The sequence below is a fragment of the Rhinoderma darwinii genome, chromosome 5 (assembly GCF_050947455.1).
Source record: "Rhinoderma darwinii isolate aRhiDar2 chromosome 5, aRhiDar2.hap1, whole genome shotgun sequence".
NCBI classification, from domain to species: Eukaryota; Metazoa; Chordata; class Amphibia; order Anura; family Rhinodermatidae; genus Rhinoderma; species Rhinoderma darwinii.
In genome coordinates, this window is record NC_134691.1 from 71998918 (window position 1) to 72023453 (window position 24536).

A 24536-nucleotide genomic window follows, 5' to 3' on the forward strand; every position below is an offset into this window, starting at 1 on the left:
AGATGAGTGTATGATGCTGACTGGTCACTGATTGGTCAGTGTCATACACGTAAACACGCCCAGTTAAAAACACAATACACGCCCAGTTGGACATAACGAAAAAAAAGCGCCCAAAAACCGCCGATGCTGCTGCAGAATCAACTGTAGCCTCTGTCGCCTGGTGCCGATGTGTCCTCGCTCGTCCGACACGATGCAGGACCTGGGGCAGGAAGTGACGTCACAGCGTGATCTCTCGAGAACACGCTGTGTGTCTGTGCACTGCCAGAAGCTGGGTGTTAACGAAGAGAAGTGGATGATGCTGAGTCGTCAGCATCATACACTTCTATTCACAACGCCCAGCTAGTAAAACAATTAAAAATGCCCAGATGTACACACACACAATACGCCCACTTGTACTTAACTTTAAACACGCCCAGTTGTACTTAAGAAAGCCTAATTTGCATAAATATTAAAATGCTCATAACTTGGCCAAATATGCTCGTTTTTGAAAAAAAACAAAACATTACTGTTATCTACATTGCAGCGCCGATCTGCTGCAATACGAGATAGGGGTTTGAAAATCTGGTGACACAGCCTCTTTAAGAGTTGCGCGCTATCTAGAATTAGTTACACCCAAAGCCAAAAATTTGCTTAAATTGAACTCCATGCTAGAAAAGTCGCTTGTGTTTTGTGGAACCAAAAATCCAGAAGATATGTGATGCGGTCACATCATGTTGAGCGACCAAAGTTATGAGCAACCAACGCTGTGCATGCTATTTTGTTGGGGACAATTTGTGCCAGTATTCTGGCACATTTTGCTTCATAAATCTCCCCCACTATGCATAGGTTTCTATTTCTGATAGACTTGAAATGGATCTATTTTTAACCAACTGAAAGGAGAACTAAATTAATCCTAATGTATACCATTAACATTAATGGGATCTGTCAGATTTACTTTTTCCTTTATTGTGTAGAAGTGTAAAAGACTATGCTATACTGCACTCCAAAAACAATAAAAATCTGGGAGAACTGAGGCTAACTGAAGTCAACTGTTGACATTTGCTAGCAGAAAATTTGCACTAAAATCAATGACGACATTATTGGTAAAGCTTTTCTACAATTTTTTCTGTATAAAATTGGAGGTACGTGGAGGTACATTATGGGCCCATACCAGGCAATGGGTTCTGTATTACAGATCCATAATACTACTTCATGCACAAATCTCAGTCCTCCGACTTCCAAATATTTATTTTTTCCATTACAGATTTACTTTTAGATCCCAAAATAAATGAAAGTTGTTTTTTATATCACATGACAGAACAAAACTATTACAAGTGTTGAACAATGTTTTGTGAGCAGTATGTGGAACTATTTGATATAAAATAGCCCTTACAGCTTACATTCACAGGTCAGGGACCTTTTAACAATCAATCTGTATCCTATATAGCCTAACCCTTACCTTTGCACAAATATAAGGGCTAAAAACAGAACAGCATATCTAATCGCAAGCCTGGTTAATATAAGCCCTAGGTCCCCAGGCAATCTATTAAATTACGGTACTTGTTTGAGCCTGTTAGATACATTGAAAAACAAGTATAGCGCTGCAGGCCAGCACAGTTTGTTCATCCTCTTTATGAATTAAAATACCAAAATAATGGAATTTTTAAATGTCTGCTTTATTACATGGAGCACATAATCTGAATTTTAACTTTATGCCAAGAACTGCTATATACCATTGTCCCTTCTAATCTGTGTGTTCTGGAAATTGTAGAGTTAAATAATTAATAGAACTGATATACTGAAAAATCCCATTGCCACTGAATTTTCAGAATGTTACTTCTCAACCCTATAGATCTCACTATGGAAGATTGGATTGGAATGGATAATGTTCTATGTCAATTTTTATGACCGCTATGCATCAAATCCTTTTAGTTGGATAATTGTCAGAAGTGGTCTGAAAAATGGATAACTGTCAGTTATGGTGAGTAACGGTTACCGATTAAAAGTAATTATTATAGTAATTACCGGTTATTAAGTCACTTATACCTGTGCTCAGTTCACATCTGTGTTGGAGGCTCTGTTAGGATCCATCACAGTTTCATTTCCGCTTTTCTACTCCTATGACGGAACAGAAAAACGGAATGAACGCAGCAGCCTTACTCAACCAATGACTTAGTAAGTGGCCCTATCTGCATATACTATTATACACTAGTTGCACTCCGTGCCAGGCTAAGAACCGTGTCATTGGCTTAATTATTTTAATTGGTTTGATTATATATTTTATACCTGGTTCTAAATTGTTAATGCAATTTTATTTGAGGGTTATCTGGATTAGAACCCCATATCTAAATACTCTATTAGGGAATGTTCAGGACCCTCAACAATTAGCCAGACTGGAGAGCATCTACAAAGAAAATTCTCGCTGTGGAGGACCCAGAAAGTCCATGTATTACTTAAACTGCCCAATGATTTCAGTAAGAAATTTGTCATGCTTAATTTCTCCTATGGTGGTGCTACAAGGGAACACTTGGTGCCAGGTTCCCCCCCCCACATATTACAGCTGATATAGTGGGACACCCTGTTATCGTCAGGGGACATCCCCTGTAGGGTCACTACAAAAAAGTTTTTGGATAGACTTTATATATACACACTGTAAACAGTCAGTAGGAAGACTGGTAGAGGGTAGGTATGTGCCACTGAGATTTCTTATCTCAGTGGTGTAAATCTCTGAGAAGTTTGTTGCTCAGCAATGTTAGTTGGTGAGCAGGAGTTTTTAAGCTGGATTTCAGGGTCCAGGATATAGGAATGGTTGTAGAGATTCTGGGTGGGATGGCCATTCCCATACCTCCACTCCAGGTTTTGGTTCTAGAGGTTCTGAGTCTCAGCTGGCCCTGATTAAAAGGGAAGCTGACAGTGTGAAGGGTGGCAGAGAGTAAGGAGGAAGGAGATTGGTTTTCCCCGAGGGAGACTGCTATCAACGAAACACCTAACAAAGGGCACTTGCACGCTCAGGTGGTGGCTGCTACAGGGTGAGGACTTTAAAGATTGTTTTTCCACAAGTTAAATTGTTTCGTTTGTTGCTTTACCCAGTGGAGACAAGCTCTGTGCAAAAGGATCTGTTTGTTTAGTGCAAATAAAAAGTACCCGCTGCTTATGTTTACTCCGTTTCCGTGTGCGTGACTGCCCAATACAGCAGCTCAAGTGGGACGCCGGCTTACAACACACACACACACACACACACTCCTCAACAATGAAATTTCAACACCAAGAAGAGCAAGCCGCAGGGTTATGCAAATCGAGGAAGTAGCAGGTGTCGCTAAAATCTGCAAATTATCAAATTTTCAAGCACCTAGCTCCAATCTGTGGCATGTGGAAAGGGCATAAGGCTCCATGCACACAACTGTGCCTGTAATTACAACCCGTAATTACGGGCACGGACGGCCGCGGACAGCCAGCCGTATTTCATTATAAAGTAGGAGTGCACGGTCCGTAAAATAAAAAAATAGGACATGTCCTATTTTTTTCGGCAAGTTTCTACAGCACGGACACCTTCTTGTACATATATATGGGAAGGTGTCTGATTGCCATAGAAACGAATGAGCTCGTAATTAAGATTTTACGGTCGTGCGCATGGGGCCTAAAAGCCAGACTGAAAGATAAGTTTTTTTAGCCACATGAAGCCTCAAAAATTGGATCAAGTGGTGTGGGATGAATGTGCAATCCCTGTCTGTTCATTGACATCCCAATTATCGCCAATTGTTGCAAACTGAGAGATACAGAATCCTTGAACTGAGAAACCTTGGTTTATCACTCCGGCAGATCGCTACGTGCCTAGGCAGAGATGTCTGCACTGTACAGGGTTAAAGAGAACATAAAATGGAAATGACAGCAAGAGGTGTGCGGAGACGAACCTCTGCACGGATTATCTGATTAGAAGAATGGTGCATAGTGATCCATCATGTCCTGCAAGTGAAATTGGACGTCACATCCCGAGTCTAGGCAACCACTGTCAACACAAACCATCAGAAGGCATTTGAATGAGATTGGGCTACCAACCAGATGTTCAGCTACTGGTGTTCCATTGACCACACGCCACTGCTTTAACCACTAGGCGCACCACGACGCAACTGTACGTCCAGGTGGCCAGTGTCTTAGCGCACCAGGACGTACAGTTACTGCGCGGTTCCCGGTGCACACTGTCGGCGGGAGTGTGCATCGGGAACTGGAAGGCCAGCTGTCCCCGACAGCTGACACTCCACTGTTGCCGATCAGCGGCTCATCGCCGCTGATTTTGTCAATTAACCCGTTAAATGCGGCACTCGATTGCGATCGCCGAATTTAAGGGGTTTGTAGCACATCAGCAGCCCCCATGCAAACATGGGGGTTGCTGATGCTTGTGATGGCATCCGGAGGCCAGATAACGGCCTCCGGATCTGCCATGTATGGCAGCCTATGAAGACCAGCCTCTGGCTGGTCGTCGTAGACTTAGGGTATGTGCACACAGTGAGAGGCTTTTACGGCTGAAATGACAGACTGTTTTCAGGAGAAAACAGCTGCCTCGTTTCAGCCGTAATTCCTCCTCGCATTTTGCGAGGCTTCTCTGACAGCCGTAAATTTTGAGCTGTGCTTCATTGAGTTCAATGAAGTACGGCTCAAATTACGTCTGAAAGAAGTGTCCTGCACTTCTTTTGACGAGGCTGTATTTTTACGCGTCATCGTTTGACATCTGTCAAACGACGACGCGTAAATGACAGGTCGCCTGCACAGTACGTCGGCAAACCCATTCAAATGAATGGGCAGATGTTTGCCGACGTATTGTAGCCCTATTTTAAGACGTAAAACGAGGCATAATACGCTCGTTTACGTCTGAAAATAGGTCGTGTGAACCCAGCCTTAATGTCAGAGTGAGGGTATGTTCACACGGCGGGGGTCCGTAACGGCTGAAATTACGGGGATGTTTCAGCCTGAAAACATCCCCGTAATTTCAGCCGTACCGGCATGTGCAGGCGCTTGAACGCCGCGTCAATTACGGCCGTAATTAGCGCTGCTATTCATTGGAGTCAATGAATAGCGGCTCCAATTACGGCCAAAGAAGTGACAGGTCACTTCTTCTACGCGGGCGTCTATTTACGCGCCGTCATTTGACAGCGGCGCGTAAATATACGCCTCGTGTGAACAGACAAACGTCTGCCCATTGCTTTCAATGGGCAGATGTTTGTCAGCGCTATTGAGGCGCTATTTTCGGGCGTAATTCGGGGCAAAAACGCCCGATTTACGTCCGTAAATAGGCCGTGTGAACATACCCTGACTGTGACGTCACACTGACAGTTGGAATACATTACACTACCAGGTAGTGTAATGTATTATAGCAGCGTTCAGAGCTGCAGGTCAAAAAAGAAAGTGTAAAAAGTAAAAACAAAATGTTAAAAAAAGTTAATAAAAATGTTTTACAAAAGTAATAAGTCTCTTATTATAGGGAAAAAATGAAAACGTTAAAAAACAGTACACATATTTGGTATCACCACGTTTGTAACGACCCAATCTATAAAACTCTAATGTTATTTTCCCCGCACGGTGAACGCTGTAAAAAAAAAAAACAACTTAAAACAATGCCAGAATCACAATTTTTTGGTCACCACCCCTCCCAAAATATAGAATAAAAAGTGATCAAAAAGTCGCATGTACCCCAAAATAGTACCAATAAAAACTACAAACCGTCCCGCAAAAAAACAAGCCCTTACTCCACTTTTTTGACTGAAAAATAAAAAAGGCTCTCAAAATATGGTGACACAAAAAGTAAATTATTTTATAAAGTAGTGATTTTATTGTGCAAATGCTGCAAAACATAAAAAAACGATATACATATGGTATCGCCGTGATCGTGCCGACCCTCAGCATAAAGTAAAACTGTCATTTTTAGCGCATAATGTACGCCGTAAGAAATAAAGAATTTAAAACGCCAAAATCACTGTTTTTGGTCACCTTAGCTCTAAATAAAATGTAATTAGAAGTGATCAAAAAGTTGGTATGTACCATAAAATGGTAACAATAAAAACTACAGTCCGTCCCGCCAAAAATAAGAATCTCAGAATGTTACAAAACAACTTTTTTTTTAACAAATAGTTTTTCCTTTGTAAAAGTAGTAAAATATAAAAAAAAACGATATACATTTGGTATCACCATAATTGTATTGACCCGCAGAATAAAGTTAAGTTGTTGTTTTTACTGCACAGTGAAAGCGGTAAAAATGAAACCCAAAAAAACATGGAGGAATCACAGTTTTTTCCAATTTCTCCCCGCAAAGAATTTTTTGTTTTCGGTTTCCCAGTACATTATTTGGTACTTTAAATGGTGTCAATAGAAACTACAACTCTTCCCGCAAAAAAAAAGTCCTCACACCGCTCTATTGATGGAAAAATAAAAAAGTTATGGCGTTTGGAAGGCGGGGAGTGAAAAACTAAAATGGAAAAGCAAAAAAAGCTAATTAATTTCTATTAAAAAAAATCAATTATTACCACATGTGGGGTATTGTCATATTCGGAAGAGATTGCGTTACAAATTTCAGGCAACTTTTTCTCCTTTAGTCCTTGTGAAAATGAAAAAATTCAACATTTTAGTGGACAAAAATGTTGATATTCCTTTTCTAATTCCACTAAATTCTACAAAAAACCTGTGTGGTCTAAATGCTCACTATACCCCTAGAAAAATTCCTTGAGGGGTGTAGTTTCCCAAATGGGATCAGTTTTGGGGTGTTTCCACTGTTTTGGTCCCTCAAGGGCGTTGCAAACACGACATGGCACCGAAAACCAATCCAGCAAAATCTGCGCTCCAAAATCCAAATGGCGCTCCTTCCCCTCCTAGCCCTGCTGTGAGTCCAAACAGAAGTTTATTACCACATATGGGGTATAGCCATAATCGGGAGAAGATGCTTTACAAATGTTGGGGTGCATTTTCTTCTTTATTCCTTGTAAATATTACAAATTTTTATGTTTTTTCTGACAAAAAGTAGATATTCATTTTCACAGACTAACTCCAATAAACAGAGCAAAATACCTGTGGGGTCAAAATGCTAACTATACCCCTAGATAAATTCCTTGAGGGGTTTGGTTTCCTAAATAGGGTCACTTTTGGGGAGTTTCCACTGTTTTGGCACCACAAGACTTCTTCGAACCTGACATGGTGTCTAAAATATAATCTAAAAAAAGCAGAGACCAAAATCCTGTAGGTGGTCTTTTGCTTCTGAGGCCGGTGTTTCGGTCCATTAGGGCACAAGGGCCACATGTGATGTGGGATATTTCTAAAAACTGCAGAACCTGGGCAATAAACATTGATTGCGTTTCTCTGGTAAAACCTTCTGTGTTACGGAAAATTTTTTATTACAAATTAATTTCGGCAAAAAAAATGAAATTTGTAAATTTCCCCTCTACTTTGCTTTATTTCCTGTGAAACGCCTAGAGAGTTAAGAAACTTTCTGAATGCTGTTTTGAATACTTTGAGGGGTGCAGTTTTTAAAATGGGGTGACTTATTTGGGGATTCTTATATATAAGGCCTTCAAAACCACTTCAAAACTAAACTGGTACCTGTAAAAATAGCCTTTTGAAATTTTCTTGAAAATGTGAGAAATTGCTGCTAAAGTTCTAAGCCTTGTAACGTCCTAGAAAAATAAAAGGACGTTTAAAAAACAATGCAAACATAAAGTAGACATATGGGAAATGTTAACTAGTAACTATTTTGTGTGGTATTACTATCTGTTTTACAAGCAGATACATTTACATTTATAAAAATGCTAATTTTTGCAGATTTTCTAAAAATTTTGCTGTTTTTCATTAATAAATATTAAATTTATCAACCAAATGTTTCCACTATCATAAAGTACAATATGTCACGAGAAAGCAGTCTCAGAATCTCTTGGATAGGTAAAAACATTCCCAAGTTATTACCACATAAAGTGACACTTGTCAGATTTGAAAAAATTGGCTGTGCCACAAGGCCAAAACAGGCTGCGTCCTTAAGGGGTTAAAAGGCTATTATGGTGTACAACAAGATGGCAATGGAGGCCGGAGTATTACCTATACTCTTCAGCCCTGAGTCCCGCTTTTGTTTCGGACGCAATGATAGCCGGAGATTGGTCTGGAGACCACATAGGCAATGCCATGAAAATGCCTTTAAAAGGCAACATCACACCGGTCCTACTCCCGGGGTTATGGTGTGGGATGGCATAATGTACGGTAGCCGGACCCCTCTAGTCTTTATTTCAGGTACACTAACAGCTCGGCGTTACATTGATTTGGTCGTGGTACTAGTGGTATGGCCATTTCTCCAAAGTGTCCCAGAAGCCATTTTTCAACAGGACAACGTGAGGCCGCATGTTGCTTGTGCTACTGTGTGTAGTCTGTGTGTCCTAAATGTGCAACCATGGCCTGCTATGTCTCCGGACTTGTCTGCCATCGAGCACATATGGGTCGTCATTAGTCGGCAATTGCAAAGGGAACTGCCAGTAGCCAATCTTGACGATTTGCGTGCCCAAATGCACTCAGTGTGGAATAACATTCCTCAGACAACCATTAATAGCCTCATTGATAGCATGCCAAGGCATGTAAGTGGGTGTATTTCTGTTCTCATACTTGATACTGAATAACTCAAGATGTTTGGAATATTTTGTTTCCATTCTTTATGATTTGCATATCATTAACATGTCTATAGATACTGTGATTTCTACAATTCCAAAACTTTTCCTTCTTGGTGTTGCAATCTCAATGTTAAGGAGTATATATATATATATATATATATATATATATATATATATATATATATATATATACTGCTCCTGCTCCCTCCTCCTGTTCCCCCTCTCCAAAGACTTCTATACGCGGTATATATGTCTTTTTCTCTGCTCCTGCTCCCTTCTCCTGCTCACCCCTCCATAGACTTCTATGGGCAGAGTATTTGTGTCTCACTCTATGCTCCTGCTCACTTCTCCTGTAACCCCCTCCACTCTAAATAGACTTGTATGGGCAGCATGTCTGTGCCTCTCTTTTTTCTCCTGCTCCCTACTCTATAGGCTTGAATGGGCAGTGTCTGTGTCTGTTTGTCTTTCTCTTAGTTCCGGCTCCCTCCTTCTGCTCCCGTTCCATGGACTTCTATGGGCAGCAGCTCCTGTGGCTCTCTCATTCTGCTCCCTGACCCTGCTTCTCCTCCCCTCTCCATAGACTTCTATGGACAGGCTTATGAAGAGACCACACCCTCTCCATTTCCTGCAGTCTGTCTCCTCTAGCTCTGTAACTAGAGACAGATTTTTTTCTTTACTACACAGGGTGGACAGCAGATTAGAGGATGGGAGACACCTAGTAACAGCAACTTCACACAGAGTTTGCATGAATAAAATATCAAAAATGTAAAAATAAGTAAACTACAAAGTTGAAATATAGCGTAAGTTTTTCGAAAGGTAAGTGTTCATCTTTCAATTTGAATATGGATCTCAAGCTGAACAAGGTTGTTGAACTTTGGTTTATAGTGTAACGTCAGTTAGGTGCTCTGGGTTGCTTGTAAAGTTATTGTAAGCTTTACAAGCAGCTGCATTGATCTGCATAGATCTGCAGTTATACCCCTTGCCCCACCTCCTACACCTGTAATTGTTTTTAATATTGTAAGTTTTATATGAAACTGTGTAGAGTAAAAAAAAATCTTCATTGTATTGATCCAGACATTGCCAAAAAAATGTTGGTGTCTCTTTTTGTCTGCAAAGTATATTTATGTTGCTGATCCATATTACCCAGTGAAAACCATTCTTCCTGTTAATGTGGAATAGTTGCATCTACTTTTATTAATTTGGATAGTTTTTTTGTCTATTGCTGCTATCAAGGGTAACAATAACCCCTTAACTTCTTGTACCACACTTGTCATGATGGTACTAGTTCTGAAAGATTTTCAATTGACTTCCATTATATAAAAAATGTTGACCTAAACATTTAAGTTCTATACTATAAAGAATGCTTTATTACCTACGCTAAAAAAGGTACGACTGATGTTTGGAACAAAAATGTACGCTAAAATGCCACACTACATACATTGCAGCCAAAGAAAACAATTAGATACATATATAAAAGCATTGTGCTAGGGGCCTTAGATACAGTACATGGCTGAATATGCAGAATAGCTTCCAGTGAGGCTTACAGACACTGGCGGTATGACAATGTTGGGGAGGAGGTGACAGGCTTACCTGCAGCTGACTGCACATATTCTTTACTTCATTCACTTCTTTATCATTCCGAGGAATGATTCTTATAACTTTGTCTCTGTCATAAAGTAAACAAATACGGCATGAGAAATCAAAATGGGACATAGAATATCTAATTTGAGAAGAAGTATGGGCCTCTAATAAATTACATGACAGTGATAACATCTCAGCACAGCTCCGTTATATATTTTATGGGTATTTGAGGCAATTCTATTAGAAACAAACTGAAGGATAAGGCGCCAATAGTCCAGTAAATCCTATTTTGTACATTTTACTGTTGTGATTATATCAAAGTACAGTAGACTTGCCTGAGGACTTGCCTGTGTGTTCTGAAAGCTTGCAAACATCATTTATCTGGTTAGTCAACAAATGTATCATACCTACAATACTTTAGTCTTTTTTTACATAAAAATATTCAACATTGCATGATTATATCAAAGAAAAAGTTGCAAAATCATAGTAGAGAAGACTATGAAGGCTAATGGCACATAGTAGTTAGGGGGGTTCCTGTCACAGAATTTGCATTGGGGCCCATGAGCTTTGAGTTACGCCTGTGATGAAAAGGGATTATATTTATTGAAAGACGTGTCTATAATCCATAAAAGGTGGCATACACATTTCCAACCTACTGAGGCTATGACTATGATACTACTGATCAGGAGTCATGAAGTGCATAACCATGGGATATGCTGTATTCATCTTCTTTTTGCAGTAGTAAATAATATGTAATAATCCTTTTATGTGGATCAGAGTGTTACGTAGAGATACGTAGCTGTCAACTGAATGATCATTTAACAGGCGGCTATTTTATGTCTATGGCCAATGATTGGTAGAACAGGCACTTGTACGAATGCTCATTCCCAATCATTGCCCTGACTAAACAGGGCAAAGTTCAGCCAATGAACGAGCATCTCTTATGCAAACCAAAAAATGGTTGCTAGTCGGCAGCACCTCTCCCTGTGCAAACAGCGAGATGTACTGCCGACATGATGCAAATTCATGGGGACGAACGATCAAAGTAACGAGGATTTGTCGTCATACATTACCGATGATTGCTCCTTGTAAATGGAGCTAACGAGCGCCGATTGACGTGCTGTGTCGTCGATCGGCACTCATTTTCACAGCCTGTATCGGGCCATCTAAAGGGACCTTCAGTTGGCAATACACAATGGATAAATGTAGACAGATCCATCTAATATGAATGGAGACAGTTTGAATAGCTCCTACATCTGCTGTCATGCATGAGACTTTCCGCTGGAGATGTGTCTGTCAGCGTCTTATCCCCTTTCCGTATGGCAGTAAACAGGCTGAACCAAGCATGCATGATTCCAGGGGTCAGGGAGATAGCTGTTGCCTGAATTAGCTTTTTTGCCTGAATTTAGATTCCCTTATAAAAGTGGGAAACTGTGGCAAAATAGGCATTAGAAAATCCTCTACTACCCTTGCTTTAGGCAACTTGCTTTCGAAATCATGTTAAATATTGGCTGGGTCCTGTAACGTCCACGGTTAAAAAAAAGACGGATCTCTTCGACCCTGCATTGACTACCGTGCTCTCAACCAGATCACGGTCAAGAATAAATACCCACTGCCACTAATATCTAAACTTTTTGACCGTATACAAGGAGCCAGGGTTTTCTCTAAACTAGACTTGCGTGGGGCTTACAATTTGATCCGAATCCGTCAAGGTGACGAGTGGAAGACAGCATTCAACACTCGAGATGGGCACTGTGAATACCAAGTAATGCCCTTCGGTCTGTGTAATGCACCCGCGGTCTTCCAGGAATCCGTCAATGATATCTTCTATGTCTGTGTTGTGGTCTATCTTGATGATATTTTGATCTTCTCCCCAAATATCCGACGACATCTCGGAGGCATGTACATCAAATTCTGCTGCAATTAATCTCTTCCTCTCGCAGCCATTTTACGGATTTGCACCTTCGTTTTTTCCTCCCCACCTTCCGAAAGCGGTAACTTTTAGATTCTTCCATCAATATTGAGGGTTTGTTTTTTGCGGGACGAATTGTAGATGTTCATGGCACCTTTTATTGTACCATATTATGTCGTGGGAATCTGGAAAAACAATATTTGTGGGGTGGAGTAGGAAAAAAACTGTGATTCCTCAATCTTTTGGGTGGTTTTGTTTTTACGGCGCTCACCGTGCAGTGAAAATGGCATGTTAACTTTATTCTGTGGGTAAATACAATTACAGCGATACTAAATATATATACTTTTTTTTATGTTTTACTACTACAAGGAAAAAAACTGATTGTTAAAAATCAAATGAGTTTTGTCGTCCTATTCTGAGAGCCATAACTTTTTTTATTTTTCCGTTGATTTAGCGGTATCAGGGCTTATTTTTTTGCAAAAGAGATAGAAAGATTGATCCAGCGCTGCAGGAGTGTATTTTAAAAAGGAACGTATTCCTAAATTTATTAATGTCAGAAAATGTTAAAAAAGTATAACAGGCAGGCTTGGTAGCAAGGCAGCAACAGGTAGGTATAGTGAGCCTACTGGCTCACTATACCTACCTGTTGCTGCCTTGCTACCAAGCCTGCCTGTTATACTTTTTTAACATTTTCTGACATTAATAAATTTAGGAATACGTTCCTTTTTAAAATACACTCCTGCAGCGCTGGATCAATCTTTCTATCTCTTCTACTACCCACCGTGGACCGTTGCGGAGACCAGTGCGAGGTCGGAGTGTCAGGCGTTGGATGGGTGAGCTGGAGATTTCCTCCCCTTGTTTTACTTATTTTTTTTGCAGTTAATATTGGTATCATTTTGGGGTACATGAGACTTTTTGACCAATTTTTATTTCATTTTTTTGTGGGAGATTAAGTGACCACAAAACAGCAATTCTGACGTTTGAAATTTTTTTTTTACGCCGTTCATTGTGTGGACTAAATAATGATATATTGTAATAGTTCAGACTTTTATGGACGCATCGATACCAATGTTAATGTTGATGTTTATGTTAATTTTCCAATTTTTTTTTTACATTGTGCTTGAGGGAAAGTGGGAAAAGGTTTTTTTTTTTAACTTTTCATTTTGAAAAAATAAATTATTTATTAAAAAAAACTTTTTTTTTAACTTTTTTTAGTTGTCCCCCTAGGGAACTTGAACCAGCGATCGTTGGATCGCTTGCTTGATATACTGCAATGCTAATGTTAGTCTCCTATGAAGCCCTGCCAGAGATAGGAGTACAAAGATGACTGACCTGGGGGCCTTCATCAGGCCCTTAGGTAGCGATGCAACCAACGGCACCCCCTGATCTCACCATAGGGGGGGGGGGTCATTGGAACGTTACAGGGGGTTGCCCGCCTGTTTTCAGTGATTGAAATGCTGTCGTCGCTATTGACCGCGGCATTTAACGGGTTAAATGAGCGGGATCGCGCTCATTACCTGGAAGTGTCGACTGTAACACACAGCCGACACACTCGTCCTATGGAGGGGGCTCAGCCTGTGAGCCCGCTCCATATTCCCCCGCCCGATGTGCGTCGTATATATATGGCAGATGTCTAGAAGGGGTTAAGGTAGAATCGTCTATATGCCAAGCTGGAAAACTGCATTTTTGGGCTACATCATCTCGGATTAGGGTCTCAAGATCAGGGGCGTAGCTAAAGGCTCATGGGCCCCGATGCAAAAATTCTTACTGGCCCCCCCCCTCCCGCAAACTTCTCATGGCCGACGGTCCGCAGCTTTCAGCTGCATCGCTGGGTCTCCTAAGTGACCCAACAATGCAGCACTAGCAGCCGGGGCGTCACTAATGCTGGGTTCACACACCCTATTTACGGACGTAATTCGGGCGTTTTAGCATTGAATTACGTCCGAAAATGCGGCTCAAAAGCGTTGGCACACATCTGCCCATTCATTTGAATGGGTCTTACGATGTTCTGTGCCGACGGTCATTTTTTTTTACGCGCCGCTGTCAAAAGGCGGCGCGTAAAAAAGACGCCTGCGTCAAAGAAGTGCCTGTCACTTCTTCAGACGTAAATGGAGCCGTTTTCCATGGACTCCATAGAAAAACAGCTCCAATTACGTCCGTAATAGACGCAGCGAAAGACGCCTGCACATGCCATTACGGCTGAAATTACGGTGCTGTTTTCTCCTGAAAACAGCACCGTAATTTCAGCCGTAACGGACGCTGCCGTGTGAACATACACTCAGGGCTTAAAATGTCAGGGAAATAGCCCCAATATATATGTGTCCGCCCAAAAAAAAATGTGTGTATAGGAGACAGCATAGCATATCTATAGCACTACGGCCCTATAAAATATGGATAGGATTAGATACAGCAGACAGTATCACACATAATAGGATTAGATACAGTGGCTCAGAAGGCAGTATCACACATGATAGGATTAGATACAGTGGCTGAGCAGACAGTATCACACATCATAGGATTAGATACAGTGGCTCAGAAGGCAGTATCACACATGATACGATTAGATACAGTGGCCCAGCAGACAGTATCACACATGATAGGATTAGATACAGTGGCTCAGCAGACAGTACCACACATGACAGGATTAGATACAGTGGCTCAGAAGGCAGTATCACACATGATAGGATTAGATACAGTGGCTCAGCAGACAGTATCACACATGATCGGATTAGATATAGGGGCCACCAGACAGTATCACACAAGATACGATTAGATACAGGGCCCAGCAGACAGTATCACACATGATTGGATTAGATACAGGGCCCAGCTCGCTGACATTGCGTCTCCAGCGCTGGACCCAGGATAGGTAAGAATAATAATTTTGCTTCTTTATGTGTTACTGATTTTTTTTTGTGTGTTTGTGTTTTTTTTACAGGTTCGGTTGTTGGACTTCGGATTCGAGGACTTCAATGACGGCGTTTTTTTTATTCTCAATAAAATGGTTAATGAGGGTCGTGGTTTTTTATTTCAATAAAATATTTTTTCTATGTGCTTGTATCTTTTTAAACTTTATTATCACCGCCTTAGTAATGGCCACTGGCTGATTGACAACCTCCATTACTAAGGCGAGGCTTAATGTTAGCCGGTGCAGAGGCTACACTAACCCCCATTATTACCCCGGTACCCACCGCCACCAGGAGTACTGGGAAGAGCCGGGTACGAACTAATACCCGACCATCTGTAGTGACGGGCAGGCACCGGGGTGGCCGCAGGCGGGTAGTATTAGGCTGGGGAAGGCCAAAAACAGTGGCCCTTCCCACCCTGGTAATGCTGCCGCCTGCTGCTGCTGTGTTATATCTGGCTGGTTATGAAAATTGGGGGGGACCCCACATCGTTCTTTCCAATTATTTTTTATTCATTTTTTTTTAAAATGACGTGGGGTCCCCCCCATTTTTCATAACCAGCCAGATACAATAAAGCAGCAGCAGCCTAGCATCACCAGGGTAGGAAGGGCCACTGTTTTTGGCCTTTCCCCTCCTGATAATACCAGCCTGCGGCCACCCCAGTGGCCGACCATCACTACAGATGGTCAGGTACTGGATCGTACCCGGCTCTTCCCAGCACCCCTGGTGGCGGTGGGTACCGGGGTAATAAAGGGGGTTAGTGTTAGCCTCTGCACCGGCTAACACTAAGCCCCGCCTTAGCAATGGATGCTGTCAATCAGCCGGCGGCCATTACTAAGGCGGTAGTAATATAGTTTAAAAAAAAACACAAAGACATAGAAAAAATATTTTATTGAAATAAAAAAAAAACCCACACAGCCCTCATTAACCATTTTATTGATAATAAAAGAAAAGCCGTCATCGAAGTAGTCCTGGAATCCGCCGTAGTCCAACGACCGAAACTGTAAGAAAACACACAAAAAATGATTAGTAACACGTGTGTTAGGCTTAGATACAGGGCCCATGTGTGATACTGTCTGTGGGACCCTGTATCTAAGCCTACCACAACGTAGGCTTAGATACAGGGTCCAGCAGACAGTATTCTTATACATTATAAGATTACTGTGTGCTGGGGCCCTGTATCTAAACCTACAGTGTGGTAGGCTTATATACAGGGCCCATCAGACAGGCTCATACATGGGCCATGTATCTAAGCCTACCATGTGATTGGCTTAGATACAGGGCCCAGCAGACAGGATCACGCATGGGCCATGTATCTAAGCCTACCATGTGATTGGCTTAGATACAGGGCCCAGCAGACAGGATCACGCATGGGCCATGTATCTAAGCCTACCATGTGATTGGCTTAGATATAGGGCCCAGCAGACAGCATCACACAATCTGTGATCCTGTCTCATGGGCCCCCTAAGCCTGCTACATCGTTTGCTTAGGGGGTTGTGCAGTCCCTAAACATTGATGGCCTATCCTCAGGATAGGCCATCAATAGCTGATGTGTCTCCCGGGACCCGCAAATCAGCTGTTTTGAAGGGGCCGCAGCACTCGTACGAGAGCTGCTTCCCCTTCATTTCACTACTCGCCCACACTGTGAATCGCCGACACGGATTCACAGTGTGACCGGAATGAAGTGACAGGAATGAAGGGGAGCAGCTCTCGTACGAGTGCTGCGGCCCCTTCAAAACAGCTGATTGGCGGGTCCCGGGAGTCGGACCCCGCCAGTCAGGGCTAACCTTACCTTCCTCTTCGGCCGCGGCGGGAGTTCTGTCGTCTCGATGCTGTGCGCGGCGCATAGCGCTGTGACGTCATGCGCTGCGCACAGCGCTTGACGTCAGGACCTCCGCTGCGATCCGGAACCAGGAAGGTAAGTAAAGTATGTTACTATAGTAATAGGGGCCCGCGGCCCGAGTTACTATAGTAACTTTTTATTGATGTGGTGCGGGGGGCCGTGGGCCCCCTGGCTTCGGGGCCCGGTCGCAATTGCGACCGCTGCGACCCCTATAGCTACGCCAGTGCTCAAGATGAATCCTGAGAAAGTAAAGTCCGTCCTGGAATGCCCACGTACTCAGGGCCTACGGTCCATACAGCGTTTTTTTGGGATTCGCCAACTTCTATCGGCAGTTTATCCCAAACTTCTCATCACTGATGGCTGCCATCTCTACCCTTAGCAAGAAAGGTATGAACGGCAAAGTGTGAACTCCGGAGGCAGAATCAGCATTTAATAGCCTCAAGAGTGCCTTCACTTCATCCTGACGTGTTTCGAAAGTTCTCGTCGGAGGTGGACGCTTCTTCTGTTGGTGCAGGTGCACTTCTGTTCCAGAGAAGCTTCAAAGGAAAAGCAGTAGTGTGTGGCTATTACTTGAGACTTTTTTCCCCCCGCAGAGCGCAATTACTCTATTGGGGATCGGGAGTTACTGGCCATCAAGTTGGCCCTGGAGGAGTGGAGATATCTGCTAGAGGGCGCAGCTCGTACCATCCTGATATACACCGACCACAAGAACCTCATCTATCTCCAGTCGGCTCAATGGCTAAACCCCCGTCAAGCCAGGTGGTCACTGTTCTTCACCCGTTTCTAATTTGTGCTCCACTACAGTCCCGCTGACAAAAATGTGAGGGCCGATGCCCAGTCCAGGTTGTTTGAAACAGAGTACACTGTGGAGACCCCTCAATGTATCATAGACCCGTCCTGCATTATTACTGCTACTTCCCTGCAATTTAGAGACATCCCTCCGGGGAGGACTTTTGTTTGGTTGGCAGACAGGAGGACAATTCTTCACCGGGGGTACAGCTTCAAACTGGCTGGGCACGCGGGTGTTTATAAGACTCGAGATCTGATTGCTCGTCATTTCTGGTGGCCCACGCTGCCCAAAGATATTGTGAACTTTGTCTCTACTGCATTGTGTGTGCTTCTAACAAGGTTGCTCACTCCAAGCCTGCCTGTCTCCTCCAACCTCTGCCCGTGCCCAATGCTCCCTGACAGCATATTTCAATGGACTTTGTCACAGATCTTCCTCCCTCAGCAGGATACAATACTGTCTGGGTGGTGGTGGACCGGTTCTGGAAGATGCCACATTTTATCAGACTGACCAGCCTCTTCATTCTGACCAGCCTCTTCATTCTGCTTGCATGGCTTGCCCCTTCTTATCATGTCTGATTGAGGGGTTCAGTTCACCTCAAAATTCTGTAGAGCCCTCTGTAAACTCCTGGATGTGAGAGTGGACTTTTCCTCAGCCTACCATCCCCAGTCCAATGGTCAAGTTCAGAGGATTAACCAAATCATGGATAATTATCTTCGCCACTTCATCTCCATACAGCATGATGACTGGGTACAGCTTCTTTCATGGGCCGAGTTCTCATATAACAACCACACAAGTGAGTCCACTACTTCCACACTGTTCTACATTATTTACGGCCAACATCCACGAATCCCTCTTCCTGTTTTGGCTACATCTCAGGTACCCGCAGCTGACTCAGCATTTGGGTACTTTCTACAGATCTGGCAGCAGACCCGCTCCTCTATTCTGTTAGCAGTCGATCGCATAAAATGAAAAGCAGATACACAAAGAAGAGAGCCGCCTCAGTTTCTTCCGGGTACCAAAGTCTGGCTGTCCTCAAGGAATATTCGCCTGAAAGTTCCTTCGTACAAATTTGCTCCCAGGTTCCTCTGACCGTTTGAGATCCTGCAACATTTGAATCCTGTCTCCTATAAGCTTCGGCTGCCTCCTACCCTAAGAATCCCCAACTTCTTTCGTGTGTCCCTCCTGAAAACTGTGGTTCTGAACCGCTACAGTAAAGCTCCTAGTACTGCAGTTGCTCCCAGCAGTTCTTTCGATGTTTTTGAAGTAAAAGAGATCCTGCACTACAAGAAAGTAGGAGGAAGGTCTTCTTACTCAGTGGATTGCAGAGGGTTTGGTTGGTCCTGAGGAGAGGTCCTGGGAGCCAGAAAAGAACCTTAATGCCCCTACCTTCATTAAGATATTCCACTCACGCTCCAGACCCAAGAAGAGGGTGTGTAAGGCGGGGGGGGGGTACTGTACTGTCAGCAGCCCGTCGTGCCCACTCACCCCTCGATGGCTGCGACTGCAGACTCCCCAGTTCTGGCCGGCATCTTCTTCCTAGGAGATGCCAGCACTCAGTTCCGCTCCGCTCTGCAGTCTCCCGTTTGGTGCGCGTGCTCGTATCCGGCCTTAAAGGGCCAGCGCGTACACATGAAAAATAATGCAAATCAGCTGTAATCGCCCTGGACTATACAAGGGGCTCTGACCTTTCACTCTTTGCCTGAGCGTTGTTGTGTATTCCCATGTTAGTCTTGCAAATGGTCCCTTATTTGATCCTGTTCCCAATGTTCCTGTGCCCTGCTATCTGTATCCCCTGCTGTGTTTGTTCCTGTGCCCTTTCTAGTTTTGGAGTCATGTTGTGCCATCTGCCCTGCCTGCTGTCATCCACCACGTTTGGCGTCATCTGCCGTCAAAGTTCCATCTGTGTCTAAGCCTCTGCTACTGTCTGAATTATTACAGGTACCCTTGTGCTTGGACTTTGTATAGACTTGGTACACTGTTGTTTGGCCAGCTTCTACCCCGCTACGGCGGTGCGGCCTAGTGTGTCCACATAACAACGGACAGTGACAGGTCCTTGATTATATGCTTTATTAAAGTGGTTGTCCCAGAATCAAAATGTATCACCTATCCATAGGATAGGTAATAATTGTATGATCGCTGCAGGCTCCACAGCTGGGACCACCACCAATGGCAAGATTGTTTGAACTCCAACAGTTCAGTTCATTAATAAGTACTGTAGATGATTGATATAGAAAATAATATTGGAAATTGCCTTTACAGTATTACTATTTCCTTTGTACTTTACAAAACTCCGTAGCAAAATCGTATTGTAGCAGAAGGCGGAGCTGTAGAGGGTATAGTCACACCCGGGCCCTGGTGCCCAAAGGCCTCTCTACCACATAAGAAGACACCAGTATTGTAATTGGCACATGGCAAGTGGGAGGCATGATACAGAGTTTGCACTTGAGCCCACGACAGTGGTGCAGCTATAGTGGTTGCAGTTGTGACCATGCTCCAAAGTCTAGGGGGCTCACAGGCCCCCTGCCACATCAACCTGCTAGTAGCTTGATCCTGTGTTTTCCTCTTCATCCTGATGAGAACTTAGCGCACATTGCAGGAAAAGTTTCACTGCCTTGCAAGATAAAGTTTAAGTGAAAAGCCTGAACTTAAACTTTACCTATTGATGCCATATGTAAGTGACAGAGGTGCGAATCATGATCTTCTACACTGTCTTTACCAAGCAGCCGACTCCTTATTTCTGTAGCCTGCGCAGTGAGTGATCTTCCGGGTGCCACGCAAACACAACTCTCCCCATTCCTTCACTCCCTTGTTACTACAGAAGTCAGCTGCGTTCCAGCGAGTGTTGGGTGAGGGGAGCTGTGGCCACCAGTATTTGCTGAGTGAGCCGGGCACATCCATGGAGCTGGTGGTGCCATGCCCTCCTTCCGCAGAAAAGGTAAGAGCTGCTGGCGACAGCCTGCTATACAGTAGTGATCAGGTAACGGGTGTGCAGTGTATAGGGGACCGTGATGACAAAGCTGAGGAGTGTGAAATACCTGCAGGGGTTGATACCTCTGGGGACATGCTTCTGGTTGGGTGTGACAACAGAAATGGGTGATGCATCAGTGGGACTTCCAAAGAGCTACTCCACCTGTAATTTTCTTCCCTTTCACGAATGATACAAAAGAGTTGTACTCAGTGGCTCTTCTGAAGTCATGGTACTGTAGGATGGAGAACCCAAGTTCCAGAAAATTACTAACGGGTTCATTCACCTTGCACCAGGTCTCCACAGAATCGCTGAGGTGCCCAGCCCATAGACCCAGTCATTGTAAAATATGAAGTGCCGCACAAGCAGATGACTTTGACAGTTTAATGCCCAGCTGTATGGACCTGACATCATGGGAACTGGGTGCTGTATGATGGTCATTTATGTTTATAGCAGCAACTAAGGTAGCTATGAACACCAAAAGTTGAAGTTAACTGTAGCTTCTGTAAAGTAATTATAACTTTGTGGGATATCTTAGCTACAGTACAAATCATTGGTGAATCTCATGACATTTACATTGATTTCATGTGACTCACATAGCGCCACCATAGTAGTGTGGGGGAGGGGGGCCCAAACTGTACTTTTGAACCAGGGCCCATGGGCCTGTAGCTAAGATTTTGGCCCAGGAGCTTCATGTTTCACCACTGTATTGTAGTATTAGTAAGGAGTGAGAAGGGTACCATTTTATTTCTGCAAAAGGATTGACCCCTTAAATTTAAAATTTTAAATTACAGTGTTTTCCAGATTTGATACTTGAGGTTTAGGCATCAGATTTGCAAGTTGTATAATTCCAATGTAGGTTGTAGATAAAGTTGTATACATATTTCTTACAATGAAATACTTTTTCATTCTACCTTTAAGTAAGCACCTCTTAAATTGATTCTCCCTTCCTTGCGATTTTGTACTTGGCACCTGCTGATCTGTGCATTCCATGCCTCTTAACTCCTGCCAAAGCACGTTGTGCCACAACAGGAGGTTATCCTAGCGCTAAAATCTATAATAAGACCCTTAGTGATTGCTACCTTTTACCGCCTAACATTGAGGGGATTCAGGCGTCCAGTACAATTTAGTTCCTTTCCAGATACGTATAGTTTAATCGCTTTATATCTTGATTTTAAAAACAGCAAACTTGGAAGGGGGATGTAAATGGTCAGAGGTTTAACATCATTCTGAATAACAGATGGCTACAGCATCAAATATTGGCTCAGAGAAAATATACAAGTTGGACATCTCTGCATGCTAAGGAGGATTAGAGTATGTAAATCAGGATAATTAACAGGGTAAACTATAAATTCAATGTAGCCCTCGAGTGTTCATTTTGGTCCCTAGATTATAAGGTACCATATTTTTCGGACTATAAGACGCACCTGACTATAAGACGCACCCAGGTGTTAGGCAACAAAAAAATTGTAAAAAATGTCATTTTTACTACTTTTACCACTTTTACAAAGCAAAAACTATTTGTTAAAAAAAAAATTTGTTCTGTTTCACCACATTCTGAGAGCCATTTTTTGGTACAAACGATTTTTTTTATCACTTTTTATTTCATTCCTTTTTTTTTTTTTTTTTTACATTGTGCTTGGGGAAAAATGGGAAAGTTTTTTTTAACTTTTAATATTTTTTTACTCTCCTGAAAATGTATCCAACTTTTTTTTTTTTTGCTCGCACATCATGGGTCAGGAAGGGGTTAAGTAAGAAGCGGTCAGGGGGCCCTTGACTGCCGACTACAAGATGCAAGGACTTTTTCGCAAGATTTATTCTTGCTAAAAACTGTGTCGTATAGTCCAAAAAATACGGTAAAGTATGTAGACCTGTATGGAATCACCTGTCTTGTGAGATCCAGTCATATTTACAATATGAGTGAATAATGCCTATCTACTAAGTTAACACTGTGTAACACACCTGTGTCTAAGAAAATAGCACATCGTATAACAGCCTAATCAGAGGCAGTGCATTAGCACTATTGTGGTATCCCAGAGGATGCAGATGTTATGAGAGGACCTGATGGGGGTAGTAGTCTCCCTAATGGCTGGTTTATTAGTGATGTCACGGTCGCAGCAGTGGGGTCCTACCCTGGGCACCTCTCTTAGGACACGCACAAAGTCAATTGTCAAAAAATGGAAAGCAAAATCAGACAGTTCTCTGCTAACCGAAAGTCTCTTTACTGAGGAGAACTTCCATAAAGTGCAGCAATAATTCACAGCAATGCAGTCTTTCATTACCAGTATAGTGGAGTGTGCATGTGAGGAGGACCCCTTGTTAGCTGACTTGCAGGGATATTCTTGTGAGGGGTGATGCTGACACAGTACTTTCGACAGATTATGCAGTTTATGGTTTTGGGGGAGACACAGTCCTTATCATGGCTACAGAAGGGATCTGCACCGGTTGACTCCCGGCGGGCGACTAACTTGAGGGAAATGTAGTTACTCACGGTTATTGGGCCGCGGACCTAAGACACGTGGCTTGGAAACCACAGAGCACTGTACTTGACTGGGACACTACACTATCCTTAGGCTTTACTCACACTCTGCTATGACTTAGTTATTTTTCTACTTATATCTGCCCTATAATTGGGGATATTTGTGCAGTCAATACACTCTAGCTGTTAAGTCTCCATCTAGCACAATATCAGTGCGAGAAAAGAATACATAATTTTGCAACATTGTGCAATACAGCCCAGATTAGCAGTGTATAAGGTTCCAGGATATTGATACAGGGTGTCAGTCCATTGTAAACGAGGAAAAGTTGTTTTCCCAAGATTTGAATTACACTCTGCATTGTACACACATATTTTGTACACACTTGTGTAATGTATCCAGTGCCTAATTAAATAGACCATATGCCCTGGGCTGTTACCCAAACTTGGGCCCCCCTTCTTTACCGACGCCCTGCCGCACTGTAACTATTGTTAACACTACCTTCTTGTGCAAACATTAACAAATGGGTGTTATTCCCCTTGTCACAGGGCTGTGTTCCTATATACTGACAGTCTCCAACCATTGCTGACAGTATCACACTGTGCCGGGACACATCCTCCTGACAAGGGGAAAGATAACATCAATTTGTCTATCAGTCCTGGTTTACACAAAGACTTTTTGTGAAATACAAGGTTTTCCTATAATAAACATGTCAGGAGAGGTGACAGATTATCTATACACTGTGTTCCAAATTATTATGCACATTGGATTTAAGTGTCATAAACATTTAATTATTAGTTTTTCAATTAAACACATGGATGGTATTGTGTCTCAGGGTATGTTCACACGATGAGAGGCATTTACGTGTGAAAAGACAGACTGTTAACAGCTGCCTCGTTTCACACGTAAATGCTCCTCGCATTTTGCGAGGCGTCTGAGACGCTCGTAAATCTTGAGCTGTGCTTCACTGAGTTCAATGAAGAACAGCTCAAATTACGTGGCAAAGAAGTGCCCTGCACTTCTTTGCCGAGGCAGTCCATTTACGGGTCGTCGTTTGACAGCTGTCAAACGACGACCCGTAAATTACAGGTTGTCTGCACAGTACGTCGGCAAACCCATTCAAATGAATGGGCAGATGTTTGCCGACGTATTGCAGCCCTATTTTCAGGCGTAAAACGAGGCATAATACGCCTCGTTTACGCCTGAAAATAGGTCGTGTGAACCCAGCCTTAGGGCTCTTTGGATCATTGTAATCAATCTCAGACACCTGTGATAATTAGTTTTCCAGGTGTGCCCAATCAAAGGAAAACTACTTAAGAAGGACGTTCCACATTATTAAGTAGGCCACAGGTTTCAAGCAATGTGGGAAAGAAAAAGGATCTCTGTGCTGCCGAAAAGCGTGAAATAGTGCAATACCTTGGACAAGGTATGAAAACATTGGATGTTTCAAGAAAAC

General features: G+C 42.9%; 1 protein-coding gene across 1 annotated transcript in view; it reads right to left on the reverse strand.

Moving 5' to 3' along the window:
- CPA6 (carboxypeptidase A6) overlaps positions 1 to 24536 on the reverse strand; it is a 289404-nt gene that overhangs the window by 74448 nt on the left and 190420 nt on the right. The window contains exon 2 of the mRNA XM_075828241.1: positions 10200 to 10275. Coding sequence (XP_075684356.1) covers positions 10200 to 10275 — 76 coding nt within the window. The remainder of the gene's footprint in view (positions 1 to 10199; positions 10276 to 24536) is intronic.